General features: G+C 42.6%; 2 protein-coding genes across 2 annotated transcripts in view; both read right to left on the bottom strand.

Moving 5' to 3' along the window:
- LOC106586627 (vang-like protein 1) overlaps positions 1-10,405 on the bottom strand; it is a 37,745-nt gene extending 27,340 nt beyond the window's left edge. Inside the window, exon 1 of the mRNA XM_014174114.3 lies at positions 10,269-10,405. The gene's annotated coding sequence lies outside the window, so the exon portion shown is untranslated. The remainder of the gene's footprint in view (positions 1-10,268) is intronic.
- A 3,928-nt stretch (positions 10,406-14,333) lies between these two features.
- On the bottom strand, positions 14,334-17,485 carry LOC106586626 (helix-loop-helix protein 2). Its single transcript, XM_014174113.3, has 2 exons — positions 16,861-17,485; positions 14,334-15,970 (listed from the first exon to the last, which is right to left on the bottom strand). The coding sequence occupies exon 2, from the start codon at positions 15,916-15,918 to the stop codon at positions 15,544-15,546; it is 375 nt and encodes a 124-aa protein (XP_014029588.1). The 5' UTR covers positions 15,919-15,970; positions 16,861-17,485; the 3' UTR covers positions 14,334-15,543.
- Positions 17,486-17,714: the final 229 nt, after the last annotated feature.

The following is a 17,714-nucleotide window of genomic DNA, read 5'->3' as shown; positions in this document are numbered from 1 at the left end:
TGTGTCGCCTAAAACATGTGTGTGTGTGTGTGTGTATGTGTCGCCTAAAACATGTGTGTGTGTGTGTGTGTGTATGTGTCGCCTAAAACATGTGTGTGTGTGTGTGTGCCTGTGTCGCCTAAAACATGTGTGTGTGTGTGTGCCTGTGTCGCCTAAAACATGTGTGTGTGTGTGCCTGTGTCGCCTAAAACATGTGTGTGTGTGTGTGTGTGCCTGTGTCGCCTAAAACATGTGTGTGTGTGTGCCTGTGTCGCCTAAAACATGTGTGTGTGTGTGCCTGTGTCGCCTAAAACATGTGTGTGTGTGTGCCTGTGTCGCCTAAAACATGTGTGTGTGTGTGCCTGTGTCGCCTAAAACATGTGTGTGTGTGTGCCTGTGTCGCCTAAAACATGTGTGTGTGTGTGTGTGTATGTGTGTGTGTGTGCCTGTGTCGCCTAAAACATGTGTGTGTGTGTGTGCCTGTGTCGCCTAAAACATGTGTGTGTGTGTGCCTGTGTCGCCTAAAACATGTGTGTGTGTGTGTGCCTGTGTCGCCTAAAACATGTGTGTGTGTGTGCGCCTGTGTCGCCTAAAACATGTGTGTGTGTGTGTGCCTGTGTCGCCTAAAACATGTGTGTGTGTGTGTGTGTGTATGTGTCGCCTAAAACATGTGTGTGTGTGTGTGTGTGTATGTGTGTGTGTGTGCCTGTGTCGCCTAAAACATGTGTGTGTGTGTGTGTGTGTGTATGTGTGTGTGTGTGCCTGTGTCGCCTAAAACATGTGTGTGTATACTGTATGTCTCTTTGTACTCCTTTGACCCAGCTGTAGAGTCATTTGGACCATAAACAGGGCAGAGGGGAAGGGCGTTGTGTGATCAGCAAGGCCAACACATTCAGTTGTATGCAGCCTGCCAACATCCTGTGTGGCACAGATTAACCTAGCCTGCAGGGATCCCTGGTTACCATGGCATCCACACTGTGCCCTCCCTCACCCACCCTATTAGCCCCCCCTCCTCTCCTTCAGAATGCCCTAATGGTCGCAAAATGCCATGCTATGCCAGGGATTTAGCATGTGTTATGGTATGTTTGTTTAGCAGTTTAACACACATATGCCTACTCACCACCAAACACAAAGATATGTACTGTATTCACATGGGCGACAAACAGCGTATGTGATGAAAGACGACGTAAACATAAAGACACAGTTATTAACAACAAATAACACAGACAGACAAAGATGAGCCAGATACAGGAACACAAACTGAATGCACACACACACAAATACTGTAGATAAAATGTGCCAAGTAAGTCTGTTTAAGTCTGTTGGAAATTAAATAAAATGGTGACAGAACCTCAGCAGTGCTTTATAAAGAGAGCAATCTGTCCATTGACAAGAGATAACCCTAGAACAGCTGTTGATTAACACAATACTGAAGCGCACCCACACACATCGCATGTATGCACACACACACACAGGGGGGCCTTTGGGCGGTATGGGGAACCCGTAAGAGTTCACATTATTTATGAGGTGACCCTGCAGCTTGTGTTGTGAACACTGCCTGGTAAAGCCAGACATGTCTGACAGTGTGGGTTAATTAACAGCAGGAGTCAAATAAATCCAATCAGGGCAGAACACAAGCGTTTACACATATACAGCTTAGATAGAGGCTGTACAGCTGAGACTGTAAATGGTAATATGTGACATGTGTATGGTGTGTGTTTGTGTTCCTACAATAAGTATTGAGCCATTCAATGATCTGGTTAAGATCCCATAATGCATGATGACTCATAAATCATTACACTTTAGTCATCTTATCCAGAGCATTCAACTTAACCGCACTGAGCCTTTAGGCTAGAGCTGCCGCTTTCAAGGAGCGGGACTCTATCCCGGATGCTTATAAGAAATCCCGCTATGCCCTCTGACGAACCATCAAACAGGCAAAGCGTCAATACAGGACTAAGATCGAATCGTACTACTCTCTGACCCTCGTTGGATGTGGCGGGGCTTGCAAACCATTACAGACTACAAAAGGGAAGCACAGCCGAGAGTAGCCCAGTGACATGAGCGTACCAGACAAACTAAACTACTTCAAAGCTTGCTTTGAGGGAAATAACACTGAAACATGCATGAGAGCACCAGCTGTTCTGGAAGACTGTGTGATCATGCCCAACGCAGCTGATGTGAGTAAGACCTTTAAAGAGGTCAACATTCACAAGGATAACCAGGACGTGTACTGTGACCAACTGGCAAATGTCTTCACTGATATTTCAACCTCTCCCTGTCCGAGTCTGTAATACCAACATGTTTTAAGCAGACCACCATAGTGCCTGTGCCCAAGAACACTAAGATAACCTGTCTAAATGACTACCGACCCATGGCACACACGTATCTAGCCATGAAGTGCTTTGAAAGGCTGGTCATGGCTCACATCAACATCACTATCCTAGAAACACTTGACCCACTCGAATTTGGATACCGCCCCAACAGATCCACAGATGATGCAATCTCTATTGCACTCCACACTGCCCTTTCCCACCTGAACAAAAGGAACACCTATGTGAGAATGCTGTTCATTGACTACAGCTTGGCGTTCAACATCATAGTGCCCTCGAAGCTCATCAATAAGCTAAGGGCCCTGGGACTAAACACCTCCCTCGCAACTGGATTCTGGACTTTCTGACGGGCCGCCCCCAGGTGGTAAGGGTAGGTAACAACACATCTGCCACGCTGATCCTCAACACAGGGGCCCCTCAGGGGTGCGTGCTCAGTCCCCTCCTGTACTCCCTGTTCACCCATGACTGCATGGCCAGGCACGACTCCAACACCATCATTAAGTTTGCTGATGACACAATAGTGGTAGGCCTGATCACCGACAACGACAAGACAGCCCATAGGGAGGAGGTCAGAGACCTGGCAGTGTGGTGCCAGGACAACAACCTCTCCTTCAACGTGATCAGGACAGGGCGGCAGGTAGCCTAGGGGTTAGAGCATTGGACTAGTAACCGAAAGGTTGCAAGATCGAATCCCTGAGTTGACATGGTAAAAATCTGTCGTTCTGCCCCTGAACAAGGCAGTTAACCCACTGTTCCTAGGCCATCATTGAAAATAAGAATTTGTTCTTAACTGACTTACCTAGTTAAATAAAGGTTTTAAAAAAACAAAGGAGATGATTGTGGACTACAGGAAAGAGAGGACCGAGCATGCCCCCATTATCATCGACGGGGCTGCAGTGGATCAGGTTGAGAGCTTCAAGTTCCTTAGTGTTGACATCACCAACAAACTATCATGGGCCAAGCACACAAGACAGTTGTGAAGAGGGCACGACAAAACCTATTCCCCTCAGGAGACTGAAAAGATTTGGCATGGGTCCTCAGATCCTCAAAAAGGTTCTATATCTGCACCATCGAGAGCATCCTGACAGGTTGCATCACTGGGCAACTGCTCGGCCTCCGACCGCAAGGTCGTCCTGTTATGGCAACTGAACAGCCCAGTACATCACTGGTGCCAAGCTTCCTGCCATCCAGGACCTCTATACTAGGCGGTGTCAGAGGAAGGCCCTAAAAATTGTCAAAGACTCCAGCCACCCTAGTCATAGACTGTTCTATCTGCTACTGCACGGCAAGCGGTACCAGTGCACCATGTCTAGGTCCAAGAGGCTTCTAAAGAGCTTCTACCCCTAAGCCATAAGACTCCTGAACACATAATCAAATTGCTACCCAGACTATTTGCATTGACCAAGGCACTCCTCATATAATTCATTAAAATGCCTTTATTTGTATGTCATGTTCAATGGAAATAAAGTTTAAAACTCAGACGGGTTTCAGCTGTATGGCCTTCGTCATACAGATATGATAATACAAAGATATGATAATACAATGTCCTCTTTTGAACAGCTTTTTCCAATAAATCCTGATTTGAAGAGGGAGTGGTTACAGAATTCATTGGACAACACCAAGTAAGCAATACTATACACATTCAAAAGTGAAATACTGTAGATATGTATTTAAAAATACAACTCAAGGCTCGAAGCATCAGAAAGGTAGATTTCTTTCTTTTTGATGACCAATTTACCCCTTTTACCAAAGAGCACCTTCTGTCAACCAAAATCTACTACTGTGTACCTTAGCAGCACTTCCCTTCCTCCTGCTTTTTTTCTAAAATTATATATTTCGCTTAGATGTGCTCAATCTAAACAGTGTACCAAATTATTGAACTCCGTTTCTGCTTCAAGTACCATGTTGAAATGTGCCCTGTGTCTGTGGGAAACAGAGAGGAGGAGAAAGGAATCCCATTGGACAATGATTGGAGAAACACCGGACCCAACTGACTGTTCACGTTGTCATGCTGCATCACGCGGATGCTAAGCGTCACACAATCCCTTCTCAAAGGAAGACTTGAGAAGCCTGTTTATTTTCCTTGAACGTACGTATTGTCACAATTCCAAAGCTATACAACATTATCTCCCATCTTGGAAAATATTTGCAACATTGTACAATTGACTCCCATTCATTCATTGGAGAGCTCTCCTTGTCCCAGAATGCATGACTTATGGGCAACGTACACAATGGGCGTTAATACGATTCTAATGGAGTTTCCCCATCTCCTCAAAAGTATCTCTGTGGGAAAGCAATGTTTCCCTGCTCTTGCTCTGGGCAGAGACGGACTGCAAGTTGAACTCGGTGAGAAAGACTCCCAAATTGATTCAGTTTGTTAAGGCAATTTTACAGCTAGCTACTTCACATACTGATATTGACTTTGGTATTATTGTGTATAGCTTTGTTTTCTACCTAGCTAGCCAGCCAGCCAGCCAGCCCAGAGAGGGAGGGCATTGCATGGTTTAAAAAAAATGAAATAATAATTAGACTTGAGCTGCAACAGTTTTCCATAAACGATTTTCACATGTTTGTACCAACCTTGTTATAACGGCAAAAGGAAACATTTGTTCAACATTTTTCACATAGTGCTATTTAACTGTTAATCAGAAGAATTTGTGGTTTGGGGTGGATTATCCCTTTAAGACAGCAGTGCATTTAGAAAGTTCTCATATCCCTTGACTTATTCCACATTTTTCTGTGTATCAGCCTGAATTCAAAACGGATTAAATAGATGTATTTTCTCACCCATCTACACACAATACCCCATAACGAAAGTGAAAACATGTTTAGATCTTTTTTGCAAATGTATTTCAAATAAAATACAGAAATCTCAATTACACACAGACCAGTCAAAAGTTGGGACACACCTACTCATTTCAGGATTTTTCTTTATTTTTACTATTTTCTACATTGCAGAATAATAGGGAAGACATCAACACTATGAAATAACACATATGGAATCATGTAAGCAAGAATGTGTTAAACAAATGAAAATAGATTTTAGATTCATCAAAGTAGCCACCCTTGGCCTTGACAGCTTTGCACACTCTTGGTATTCTCTCAACCAGCTTCATGAGAGTCACCTGGAATGCATTTCAATTAACAGGTGTGCCTTGTTAAAAGTTAATTTGTGGAATTTCTTTCCTTCTTAATGCGTTTGAAACAATCAGTTGTGTTGTGACAAGGTAGGGGTGGTATACAGAAGATAGCCCTTTTTGATAAAAGACATAAGTCCATATTATGGCAAGAACAGCTCAAACAAGCAAAGAGAAATGACAGTCCATCATTACTTTAAGACATGAAGTTCAGTCAATCTGGAAAATGTCAAGAACTTTCAGTTTCTTCAAGCGCAGTCGCAAAAACCATCAAGCGCTATGATGAAACTGGCTCTCATGAGGACCTCCACAGGAAAGGAAGACCCAGAGTTACCTCTGCTGCAGAGTAAGTTCATTAGACTTAACTGCAACTCAGATTGCAGACAAAATAAATGCTTCAGAGTTCAAGTAACAGAAATCTGTCCTTTGGTCTGATGAGTCCAAATCTGAGATTTTTGGTTCCAACCGCCGTATCTTTGTGAGATGCAGAGTAGGTGAACGGATGATCTCCGCATGTGTGGTTCCCACTGTGAAGCACGGAGGTGGTGGTGTGATGGTGCTTCGCTGGTGACATTGTTAGTGATTTATTTAGAATTCAAGGCACACCAAACCAGCATGGCTACCACAGCATTCTGTAGTGATACACCATCCCATCTGGTTTGCGTTTAGTAGGACTATCATTTGTTTTTCAACAGGACAATGACCCAAAACACAACTCCAGGCTGTGTAAGGGCGATTTGACCAAGGAGAGTGATGGAGTGCTGCATCAGATGACCTGGCCTCAACCCAATTGAGATGGTTTGGGATGAGTTGGACCACAGAGTGACAGAAAAGCAGCCAAGAGCTCAGCATATGTGGGAACTCCTTCAAGACTGTTGGAAAAGCATTCCAGGGGAAGCTGTTTGAGAGAATGCCAAGAGTGTGCAAAGCTGTCATCAAGCCAAAGGGTGGCTACTTTGAAGAATCAAAAACATATTTGATCTGTTTAACCCTTTTTTGCTTACTACATGATTCCATATGTGTTATTTCATACTTTTGATGTATTCACTATTATTCTGCAATGTAGAAAACTTTGACTGGTACTGTAAGTATTTACACCATTTGCTATGACACTCCAAATTGAGCTAAATTTAATCAATTTTGAGTTCAGGCTGTAACAACAAAATGTGGAATAAGTCTATGGGTATGAATACTTTCTGAAGGTGGGACTACCACATATCTCAGCCATAGTAAGTTTCCTCAATAAAGTAGAAAAGTCAGAGCTAGTAAGGGAGGAAAAGAGTCAAGTATGAGTGTTAGTGCACAAAAGGGTTATTTTTAAGGGGGGGGGGGGGGGGGTGTATGTGTGTTCAAGTACAAACAAACATTCACATAAGATATCATCATCCAAGATCAGCTAGTGGGAGAAAAAAAACACACAGGGTTCTACCACACACAAGAAAAGAGAGAGTTCAATGGTCACAAACACTCACACTTGAGTAAAAGAAAAAAAAAAAGAAAAAAAAAGAGAAGCGAGCTGACAGTCACTGGTATGCAATCCAACCTCCCTGGTTCCAAACCCATTCATGTGAATGAAATAGTAGCCCAAGTACAGTGATCATGATTCAGGATATGCCGGCAGGAGAGAGAAGGAAGAAGGCTTGAGCACTAACAGGGTAAAAGGCTTGGTATGTGCCTACTATAATGGGTATTACTGTTGCGCAGACATACAGTTGAAGTCGTAAGTTTACATGCACCTTAGCCGAATACATTTAAACTCAGTTTCACAATTCCTGACATTTAATCTTAGTAAAAATTCCCTGTTTTAGGTCAGGTAGGATCGCCACTTCATTTTAAGAATGTGAAATGTCAGAATAATAGTAGAAAGAAATAAAAGCTGAAATAAATCATTCTCTCATCACATTGCCAGTGGGTCAGAAGTTTACATACACTCAATTTGTATTTGGTAGCATTGCCTTTAAATTGTTTAACTTGGGTCAAACGTATCGGGTAGCCTTCCACAAGCTTCCCACAAAAAGTTGGGTGAATTTTGGCCCATTCCTCCTGACAGAGCTGGTGTAACCGAGTCAGGTTTGTAGGCCTCCTTGCTCGCACACACTTTCAGTTCTGCCCACTAATTTTCTATGGGATTAAGGTCAGGGCTATGTGATGGCCACTCCAATACCTTGACCCATTTGTCCTTAAGCCATTTTGCCACAACTTTGGTAGTATGCTTGGGGTCATTGTCCATTTGGAAGACCCATTTGCGACCAAGCTTTAAACTTCCTGACTGATGTCTTGAGATGTTGCTTCAATATATCCACATATTTTCCTCCTCATGATGCCATCTATTTTATGAAGTGCACCAGTCCCTCCTGCAGCAAAGCACCCCCACAACATGATGCTGCCACCCCCGTGCTTCACGGTTGGGATGGTGTTCTTCAGCTTGCAAGCATCCCCCTTTTTCCTCCAAACATAACGATGGTCATTATGGCCAAACAGTTACATTTTTGTTTCATCAGACCAGAGGACATTTCTCCAAAAAGTATGATCTTTGTCCCCATGTGCAGTTGCAAACCATAGTCTGGCTTATTTATGGCGGTTTTGGATCAGTAGCTTCTTCGTTAATGAGCGGCCTTTCAGTTTATGTCGATATAGGACTCGTTTTACTGTGGATATAGATACTTTTGTACCCGTTTCCACCAGCATCTTCACAAGGTCCTTTGCTGTTGTTCTGGGATTGATTTGCACTTTTCGCACCAAAGTACGTTCATCTCTAGGAGACAGAACGCGTCTCCTTCCTGAGCGGTATGACGGCTGCGTGGTCCCATGGTGTTTATACTTGTATTCTATTGTTTGTACAGATGAACGTGGTACCTTCAGGCGTTTGGAAATTGCTCCCAAGGATGAACCAGACTTGTGGAGGTCTACAATTTTTTTCCTGATGTCTTGGCTGATTTCTTTTGATTTTCCCATGATGTCAAGCAAAGAGGCACTGAGTTTGAAGGTAGGCCTTGAAATACATCCACAGGTACACCTACGATTGACTCAAATGAGAACAATTAGCCTATCAGAAGCTTCTAAAGCCATGACATCATTTGCTGGAATTTTCCAAGCTGTTTAAAGGCACAGTCAACTTAGTGTATGTAAACTTCTGACCCACCGGAATACAGTAAATTAATTTTCAGTGAATATCTGTCTGTAAATAATTGTTGGAAAAATTACTTGTGTCATGGAGAAAGTAAATGTCCTAACCGACTTGCCAAACTGGAGTTTGTTAACAAGAAATGTGTGGAGTGGTTGAAAAACGAGTTTTAATGTCTCCACCTAAGTGTATGTAAACTCCCGACTTCAACTGTATGCCACCTGCCTCCTAAAACAGCACATAGGGGTAGAAAACCAGTTATTCCCAACATGTTTTGGTTACTGTACCACCAACTGAATTTTGCTCTGCCCGGAGTACACCTGAAGTACCCCCTCATGTGCATTTTACTAGTAGGTCTATGGTCTCACGAGTGGATAGACCAAGTACCCCCAGGGGTCCTAGTACCCCTTGTTGAGAACCACTGTAGTGGTTCCACTGATATATCCATAGGAGAGTGCTTGGCAGCTGACAGGCGCCTACAAAACACCCATATCCTGCATTCAAAGGCTCTATAGCAGGCAATTCCAGGTGTGCACTGAGGTAACGTACTAGAATGGTGCTTAATAACAGTGAACCTAGCCCAGTGAACATCGCATCTGATCGATCCATCTACGAGTTCAAACTAAGGAGCCGATCTTTGAGATATAGTGACCCCGGTTAAAGACCTAAGAAAGCTATAAAACGGCTATTACACCGGATGGCTAACGCACTGTAGCCATAGCCGTGGGAAGATGTTTGGGGTATTCTTTTTGACTATTCAGCTAAGTCTCCTAAAATCTCATAATAAATAAAGGTGGTGTTTTTGGTGTAACAGTAACGTTATGCTATGCTATTATATTTGGTTATGTAGAATACTAATTAATAATGATATGATCTTCCAAAACATTGATTCAGCTTTGATTTAACTTTACTAAACGAGCACCATTGTGAGAAATGGCCGAGTGAAGCTCGGTGTGCTCCGGACCACTGCTGTCCGCTGTGCACCTACCCAACTATTTTTGCCTACGCAAAATTTGGTGAAGCAGAAATTAGAGACCACATGCAGCCTTTTTATGATGTAGCCTGCTGCGCTACAGTGGGCTATATCTGTCTGCTAATACAGGGGTTCGTCCCCTCCCCAAGGCACTAACTAAACAGCTGATTCAAATGATCAAAGCTTGACGATGAGTTGGTTATTTGAATCAACTGTGTTGTGCGATGGCAAAAACCCAAACGTGCACCGGTCACTCTGTGAACCCTGTGCTAATACAGGACTAGTAAAGGCCCAGTGCACTACTTTTGTGAAGAAAAACAACATTGCAACATAAATTATATTCCTATTATTGTTTAGTTTTTTATTCAGATTTTTCAGAGGACGCTCAGCACCCATACTTCCCGCGGCTATGACTGTAGCCTATCTGTTTTCTAGTGGATCATGAACGAGATGCCAGCTGAATAGTCTCATTTAAAACGTTATGCAGTTGTATTGCAACAAATATGATAAACATCAAAACATATAGCCGTGAGAATAATCAACTAAGTCAATGTAATGCGACGCCGACGGACCGTCAATCGATTCGCGGCAGCACTGAACTTCACTCTGATCCTGGTCTCCTGCTTCGAGCTCCAGTTGTTGAGCCACCGAATCGGGCTGAATTACGATATGTATCACAGATAAATTGACTACAATATATTTACAATGCGCACATAACTCACCTTTTCACGGTGGCGACATTCCTTCACCTGCGTTTGGGCGTGAAATACAGCCTGCTATACACCTAGGCTGCAAAACTAACTGATCCACAGACGGTGCTGCTGCTCCTCCATGGGAGTAGTACAGTTGTGGACAGACAGTGAAGGGATTCTGGGGGAGATTGGGGCGATGATAGGTATACGCTAGGGGGCATCGCTGTGTAGGCAGTTATCATCATCACCCAAATGTAGAATATATTAATTACTTTATTAGCAATTCGTTAAGTGATGAAATGTAGTCTTTCCGAAAGTATGTAGAATTATGAGCGCAGTAACATAGGAACACACACACACAGTGAACGGGTCAAAGGCAGGCAGCTGTGACAACCTTAATCCATGACACTGTAGCCTTGGCTATACTTTGCTATACAATAAATTAGGAACCACATAAGCGTTGTTCCATTTCTGTCATTAACCACTTCATCTAATTAGACAAAGTCCTTACGGGCTTAGCAGATGTGAAGGACTGAATGCATTATATGATGACAGCACCCACATAACATCTGCCGCAGCCTGCTTTCACCTTAACAATTCTCTCAGATCTGTCAATATTGAAGGGGTAGTTGTGGCTAGAGATTTGCATTGGGCATTTGCCAGACTCTCCTTAGTCAGTTTGTTTGTGTATGTTCCCTTCTTTAAAAAATGCACTCACATGTAAAGAGCTGCTGATCATCAAGGACAACAACCACCCGAGCCACGGCCTGTTCACCCCGCTATCATCCAGAAGGCGAGGTCAAGTACAGGGAACACTGGTCACTTTAATAATGTTTACATATTTTGCATTACTCATCTCATATTTATATACTGTATTCTATTGAATTCTATTCTACTGTCTCTTAGTCTATGCTGCTCCGACATTGCTCGTCCAAGTATTTATATATTCTTAATTCCATTCCTTTACTTTAGATGTGTGTGTATTGTGTGTATTGTTGTGAAATTGTTAGATATTACTTGTTAGATATTAATGCACTGTTGGAGCTAGAAACACATGCATTTCGATACATCCACAATAACATCTGCTAAATACGTGTATATGACCAATACAATTGCATTTGATCATTGACCTGCTGGTGCTGGCTGAACATGTCGTTCTATAGACCAACAGAGGGCAGCCTTGCACCACAAAACTCACCATTTTGCAATTATTCTCTCTCTCTATCTCTCTCTATCATCCCTTGCTTTAAATAAATCAATATTAGTAATAAACATCTTGAATAAGGGAAGAAATTAAAACTTTTCAATTGTGACTGACGGCCATTGATAGTCTCCGCAATTCCATTGTTAGAAAGATAAACATGTCAGACGTCCAGCTGTCAGGGTTCTCACAAAAATGACCAGTGATGGGGGAGGGGCAAGGATAGAGGGGGAGAGATGGGCTCCTTATACAGTGCATTCGGAAAGTATTCCCTTTGACTTTTTCCACATTTTGTTACATTAGTCTTTTTCTAAAATTGATACAATTACTTTTTTCCCTTATCAATCTACACACATACCCCATAATGACAAAATGAAAACGGGTTTTTAGACATTTTTGCAAATGTATTAAACATAAAAAATGTAAATATCTTATTTACATAAGTATTCAGACCCTTTGTTATGGGACTCGAAATTGAGCTAGGTGCATCCTGTTTCCATTGATCATCCTTGAGATGTTTCTACAACTTGATTGGAGTCCACCTGTGGTAAATTCAATTCATTGGACATGATTTGGAAAGGCACACACCTGTCTATATAAGGTCCCACAGTTGACAGTGCTTGTCAAAGCAAAAACCAAGCCAAGACAGGATTGTGTTGAGGCAGAGATCTGGGGAAGGGTACAAAAACATTTCTGCAGCATTGAAGGTCCTCAATAACAGTGGCCTCCATTATTCTTAAATGGAAGAAGTTTGAAATCACCAAGACTCTTCCTGAGCAATTAGGGAAGAAGGGCCTTGATCAGGAAAGTGACCAAGAACCTGACGGTCACTCTGACAGAGCTCCAGTTCCTCTGTGGAGATGGCCTTTATGGTAGGCCTTTATGGTAGAGTGGCCAGACGGAAGCCACTCCTTAGTAAAAGGCACATGACAGCCTGCTTGGAGTTTGCCAAAAGGCACGATTCTCTGGTCTAATGAAACCAAGATTTAACTTTTTGGCCTGAATGCCAAGCGTCACATCTGGAGGAAACCTGGCACCATCCCTACGATGAAGCATGGTGGTTGAAGCATCATGCTGTGGGAGACTAGTCAGTATTGAGGGAAAGATGAACAGAGCAAAGTACAGAGAGATCCTTGATGAAAACCTGCTCCAGAGCACTCAGGATCTGAGAGTGGGGCAAAGGTTCACCTTCCAACAGGACAACGACTCCAAGCACACTGCCAAGAAACGCAGTAGTGGCTTTGGGACAAGTCTCTGAATGTCCTTGAGTGGCCCAGCCATTGCACGGACTTGAACCTGATCGAACATCTCTGGAAAGACCTGGAAATAGCTGTGCAGCAACGCTCTCCATCCAACCTGGCAGAGTTGGAGAAGATCTGCAGAGAAAAATGGGAGAAACTCCCCAATACAGGTGTGCCAAGCTTGTAGCGTCAAAGGTGCTTCAACAAAGTACTGAGTAAAGGGTCTGAATTCTGATGTAAATGTGATATTTCCGTACATTTTTTGGTATAAATTTGCCAGAGAGAGAGAGAGAGAGAGAGAGAGAGAGAGAGAGAGAGAGAGAGAGAGAGAGAGAGAGAGAGAGAGCAGACAGACAGACAGACAGACAGACAGACAGACAGACAGACAGACAGACAGACAGACAGACAGACAGACAGACAGACAGACAGACAGACAGACAGACAGAGAGACAGAGACAGAGACAGAGACAGAGAGAGAGAGACAGACAGAGAGACATAGAGAGACAGAGAGAGAGAGCGAGAGAGAGACAGACAGAGAGATGTAGAGAGACAGAGAGAGAGAGAGAGAGAGAGCACAAACAGATATTGGTTACAATGGATAAATGACAAGAATGTGAAATGGAATGAAAAGAAAAGAAAAAGAAGAAAGGATAGAATCCCTTTATGATATGTGTAATTAACATTTTGTGGTCTGTGGAAAATGTAAATAAATGCTATTGTTTGACTCTAGATGAAAAGGACTTCATATAGGAAACAATGTATTACTTGACTCTGATTCAGAGAGGTTGGGCTAAATGCGGTAAACACATTTCAGTTGAATGCATTCAGTTGTGGAACTGATAAGCTGTCCCATTTCACTTCCCTTTCATATATGTAGGCTATGTGATATTCCATTTGATTCTCTTCTGGCATTTAGTTAATGCAAGCTCTCTAGCTATCCGGCTTTACTAGATGTAGCCTATAGCCTATATATATTTGTATTGTTTAGTTGTAATGAATTACCTGGAACAAAGTAGCAGTCTGTTTCAATTGTTTTTGTTGTCTTACGAATTAGAACTACAACATGCTTCTTCTGCATTCACAAAACTGACGTGAATTTCCATGTCAAAAATCTTGTTTGTTTATAAATATTTTATGTTTTTCATGATGCTTTTAGGTCGAATTATTTATCAATGGGCTTTCCAATATTCAAATAATTAACGGTAGGCTATATAATTATTGTTAGGCCTATAGCCTACAATTATTGTAATTATTATTTCTTTCACGAATAAGCTCTTTGTCCAGCCAATATGCTTTTTTTTCTCTTGCCGATAATTCCCAAGTCACCTCTCCCTAAATGTGTGCGTGTGTGCGTGTGCCCGCCCGTGTCCCGGGGGACGTGGCAGACGGATGGGCCGTAATGTGGTTGTCTCGGCTCGTCTGGAGGAACACCTGCCCCGTCCGTGGGGAGAGTGTCTGTCCGCCGACTACAGAGCGAAGCTCCGGCTCGGACACTGGCCCAGTGCCCCAGACCTCGCCTCTCCAATCTGGAGAAAATATTAAATACCCTGGCGTCACCGACATCTCTAGGCGATTTTTTTGTTTTTCGAAATTCCACCTGAACGTATGTCTATCTATCCAGAATGTCTATACAACACCAAACATTTAAGAATATTTTAACTTAAAAAGCTGTTTATTTGATTGAACAAATTCTGTTTCTATGTTTCATATCCATGGGTTACTACGAAAGGACACCCTGAAATGTTAAGCAATCTTTGGAAAGCAGGTATTGGCTACAGTAAACTATGGAGTTTTTGTCACCCAAAAAATGTTAGTATGAAAAAAGCATGAAACCAACAAACTTCTGGACAATCGAAAAATCTAACAATTAAATTGTCAGCCTAAATTTGAAACTGTCTCACCATACTAACGAAATATTGTCATTTCCCTTGCAACCTTTGGACTTAACAAGGATTTCAGATTTTTTGTGGAAAATGTTAAACAGATCAAATCTGATAAAACTGCAATTAAAGAGCAACAATATCCATTGTTGTCAGAGTATAAATTGTTGTTATATAATTCAAATAAATATGCTTGTGCAAACACCAGACAAGAAATGACACAATGTAAACATTCATTGACAAATAAATAACTTACTAGGCCTAATCCACAAATCAACAAGGAATACAATATGAAACATCTAATTTCTGTAAATAAGTGCCCAGTTATATTCTACTTTGAACATCAGTGCTGATTTCAGCACGTCTCTGCAGCTATAGGTCCTTTAAATCAGCCCTGTCCATGGAGAGAAGTTTGGCCCTGGCAGTATATAAGTCTATAAGCTAACAGTACTATATCTTTCAATTTTAAGAACATAGGCTATAAGAAGTAGGATATCCTGACATTATTGCATTTTCTGACACAACAAATTTGGATTGAGGTGACTCAGCAGCAGCACTGAATAAGTCTGTAGGAAAGTCCAGCGGGCCAGCAGTTTCTTTCCATCACAGCACTGTGAAAGAGAGAGACATTAGGTCCTGTTTTATTATGTGTCACTGGCCTAGTGGCACCACACCAGGGGACTTCGGCAGACACCATAGGCACGACAGGGCTCCGAGGCCAGATATGTGGCAACAATGTCCACCCTTCTCGGTCTCCATGGGAAGATCTCAATTACATACTTCTTGCATCCTCTCTCCTCTCTCCTTGTCTCCTTTTCAAAACCCATTGGAGGAGACAGAGGAACCTCTGGTTTTCTCATCCAATTAGTTTTGAGAAGGAGAAGATAAGAAAGGAGAGAGGATGTGAAGAGTATGCAATTGAGATCTTCCCCATGTTCAGTCTTCTCTCCTTCACTGACAGATGTCCATCCCTAACGCGTGCCCTACGCGTCCAGCACATGGTTGAGGTAGGTGATGTAGCAGATTGCCAGCCGGAGGATCTCGATCTTGGACAGCTTCTTGTCTGGCGGAAGTGTCGGGAGAAGTTTCCTCAGCTCGGCGAACCCAACATTGAAGGCCTCGACGCGGATGCGCTCTCTCGTTGCGTGTGCGGACCGGTACTTGTCTGTGGCACGCCGCCGCCTCCTCTTCTCCTCCCTGCTGAGGGAAGGCATGGACAGAGATCGCGCCTTGCCCTCGCCCTCTGTGGGTTCCGCGGGCAGGGGGGCGCACTCCATCTTGATGCCGTTCAGCAGGGTCTCTGTGTCGGGCTGCCCACAGGGCAGGTCGGCATCTGGTTGGTCTGGACTTAGCATCATCTTCAAGCAGTCTGTTCTGTGATCAGTTTTTAGATCAAAGGTTCAACAACCCCTGTGTGAGAGATATGGGTTTAGTCTTATAACAGAGGAGAGATCAGGGGTGAGAATATGTTAGGTTTCTGTGGACAATTAGATTTTTAAAAGTGAGAGAATATTTTGGTGAGATGCATGTTCGCACTCCTGTTGTGCACTCTCCTTGGTGCTGATTCTAACAACTCACTTCATTGTCTAGGCCTATCAGGCAGCTCAATTCTGAAATTTTTCTGGCCAATCAGATCAGCTCTGAAAAAGATCTGATGTGAAAAGATCTGATGTGATTGGTCAAAAGACCAATTAGTGGCAAAAATATCAGAAGTGGACTGCCTGTGTAAACACAATCCATATGGATTGTCTTATCTGGGTTTTTTATAAGCCCTATGTAGGGTCTATCGAAATAGCCTATTAGCCTACTACTCATAAAGTTGAGCAATTCTGGCTAGTCTGCCCATTTTAAAACTGTCTCGTATGTACATTTCATGGGAACACATTTCCACAGGCTGCATTCGATTAAATCCGATAGCTGCGAACATACATCACATAACACAGCAGACATTAATTAAGACTTAATTGAAATTAATTATTGGGAGAGCTCTGAATTCACGTGAGCAGCTGACCATCTGTCTCGCAGACGATTCACGTGCTGTATAGGCTATGATTGGATGACGCGCGTCTGAAATATGTTGATATACAAACGAGATATCCTTTATGCGCGTTATATAAAGGCACAATATGTATCATGTTACTTTTAGTTTAGAGGGGATAACATAAATAATTATACAACACTGGAATCATTTCCATACCAAAATAAACATCATCATTGGAAAATGGAAACAGATATGCCTATAAAACGTTATGTTCTTCCAAAATGTTTGTTTCAATTGTAGGAATGCTTATTAAACTCACCTTATACATTTGTTGAACTTTATCCAAGAAGGGTGTACCGCTGAAGAGTTATTTCCACCTTAAAAACTGTGACTCTTGTTGGTTTCTCTCACGGTCAAACATTTCCAACCCTTCTCATCAACATTTCATGTTCGAGAAAAACTCAATTTAAAGGTGATGCCATCAAAGGTCTTCAAATGAGATGTTTGACTATTCAAAACTATTTTACGTGCCTATTAACTAGGCTATAACCAGGTGTTAATGTTTTCTTTCACTTCTTCGGAGCATCACTTGATTGTCTGAGGATAAAAATCTTCAGAAGTGCTGTCTCTTGACCTCCGCTATAGGAAAACAAAGAAAGTTGTCGTCAGGACCGGGTGCGCTCGTGGACAGAACGACTGCTCCTGTAGTCCGTCTTGTTTTTCCGTGATATTATGATCATATCAGATGCACTATAGTAAACTGCATGCCAGGGGCCATTCTTCTTTGAGGGGACCGATTACAGGGAATCCTTCTGCCTCCTCTAGACTTGTCTCTCCTCCACACCTGCCGACCCTCTTGCGCGTGCCAGATCGTGTGAGAGATAAGACGAGCCGACCCTAATAAAGCCTCCCGCGGAGTGACGGCACAAGAAGCAATACATGTGGAATTGTATTGTCTGCTTTTTCCTTCTTACACCCTCCCTCCTCCCTCATTCTTTCCCCTGCAGGGATATATGGACACCAATTGTGACATATGGTAGTGTGTATTGGACAGATCCCGGTTCTGGACACACACTTTAATCATTTGACTAAATGTGTTCCTGAGATGATCTTGATCTCCAGAAGTGACAGGACACCATATTGATATATCAATTTTATTGATGTAATGCAACT

The sequence above is a fragment of the Salmo salar genome, chromosome 25, assembly GCF_965601325.2.
Source record: "Salmo salar chromosome 25, fSalSal1, whole genome shotgun sequence".
NCBI lineage: Eukaryota > Metazoa > Chordata > Actinopteri > Salmoniformes > Salmonidae > Salmo > Salmo salar.
The sequence above is the reverse complement of the archived record's forward strand: the minus strand, read 5'-3'. Positions and strand labels throughout refer to the sequence as shown.

Excerpts from the sequence above, each read along its gene's own strand:
- LOC106586626 (XM_014174113.3), bottom strand. The coding sequence starts at position 15,918 with ATGATGCTAAGTCCAGACCAACCAGATGCCGACCTGCCCTGTGGGCAG.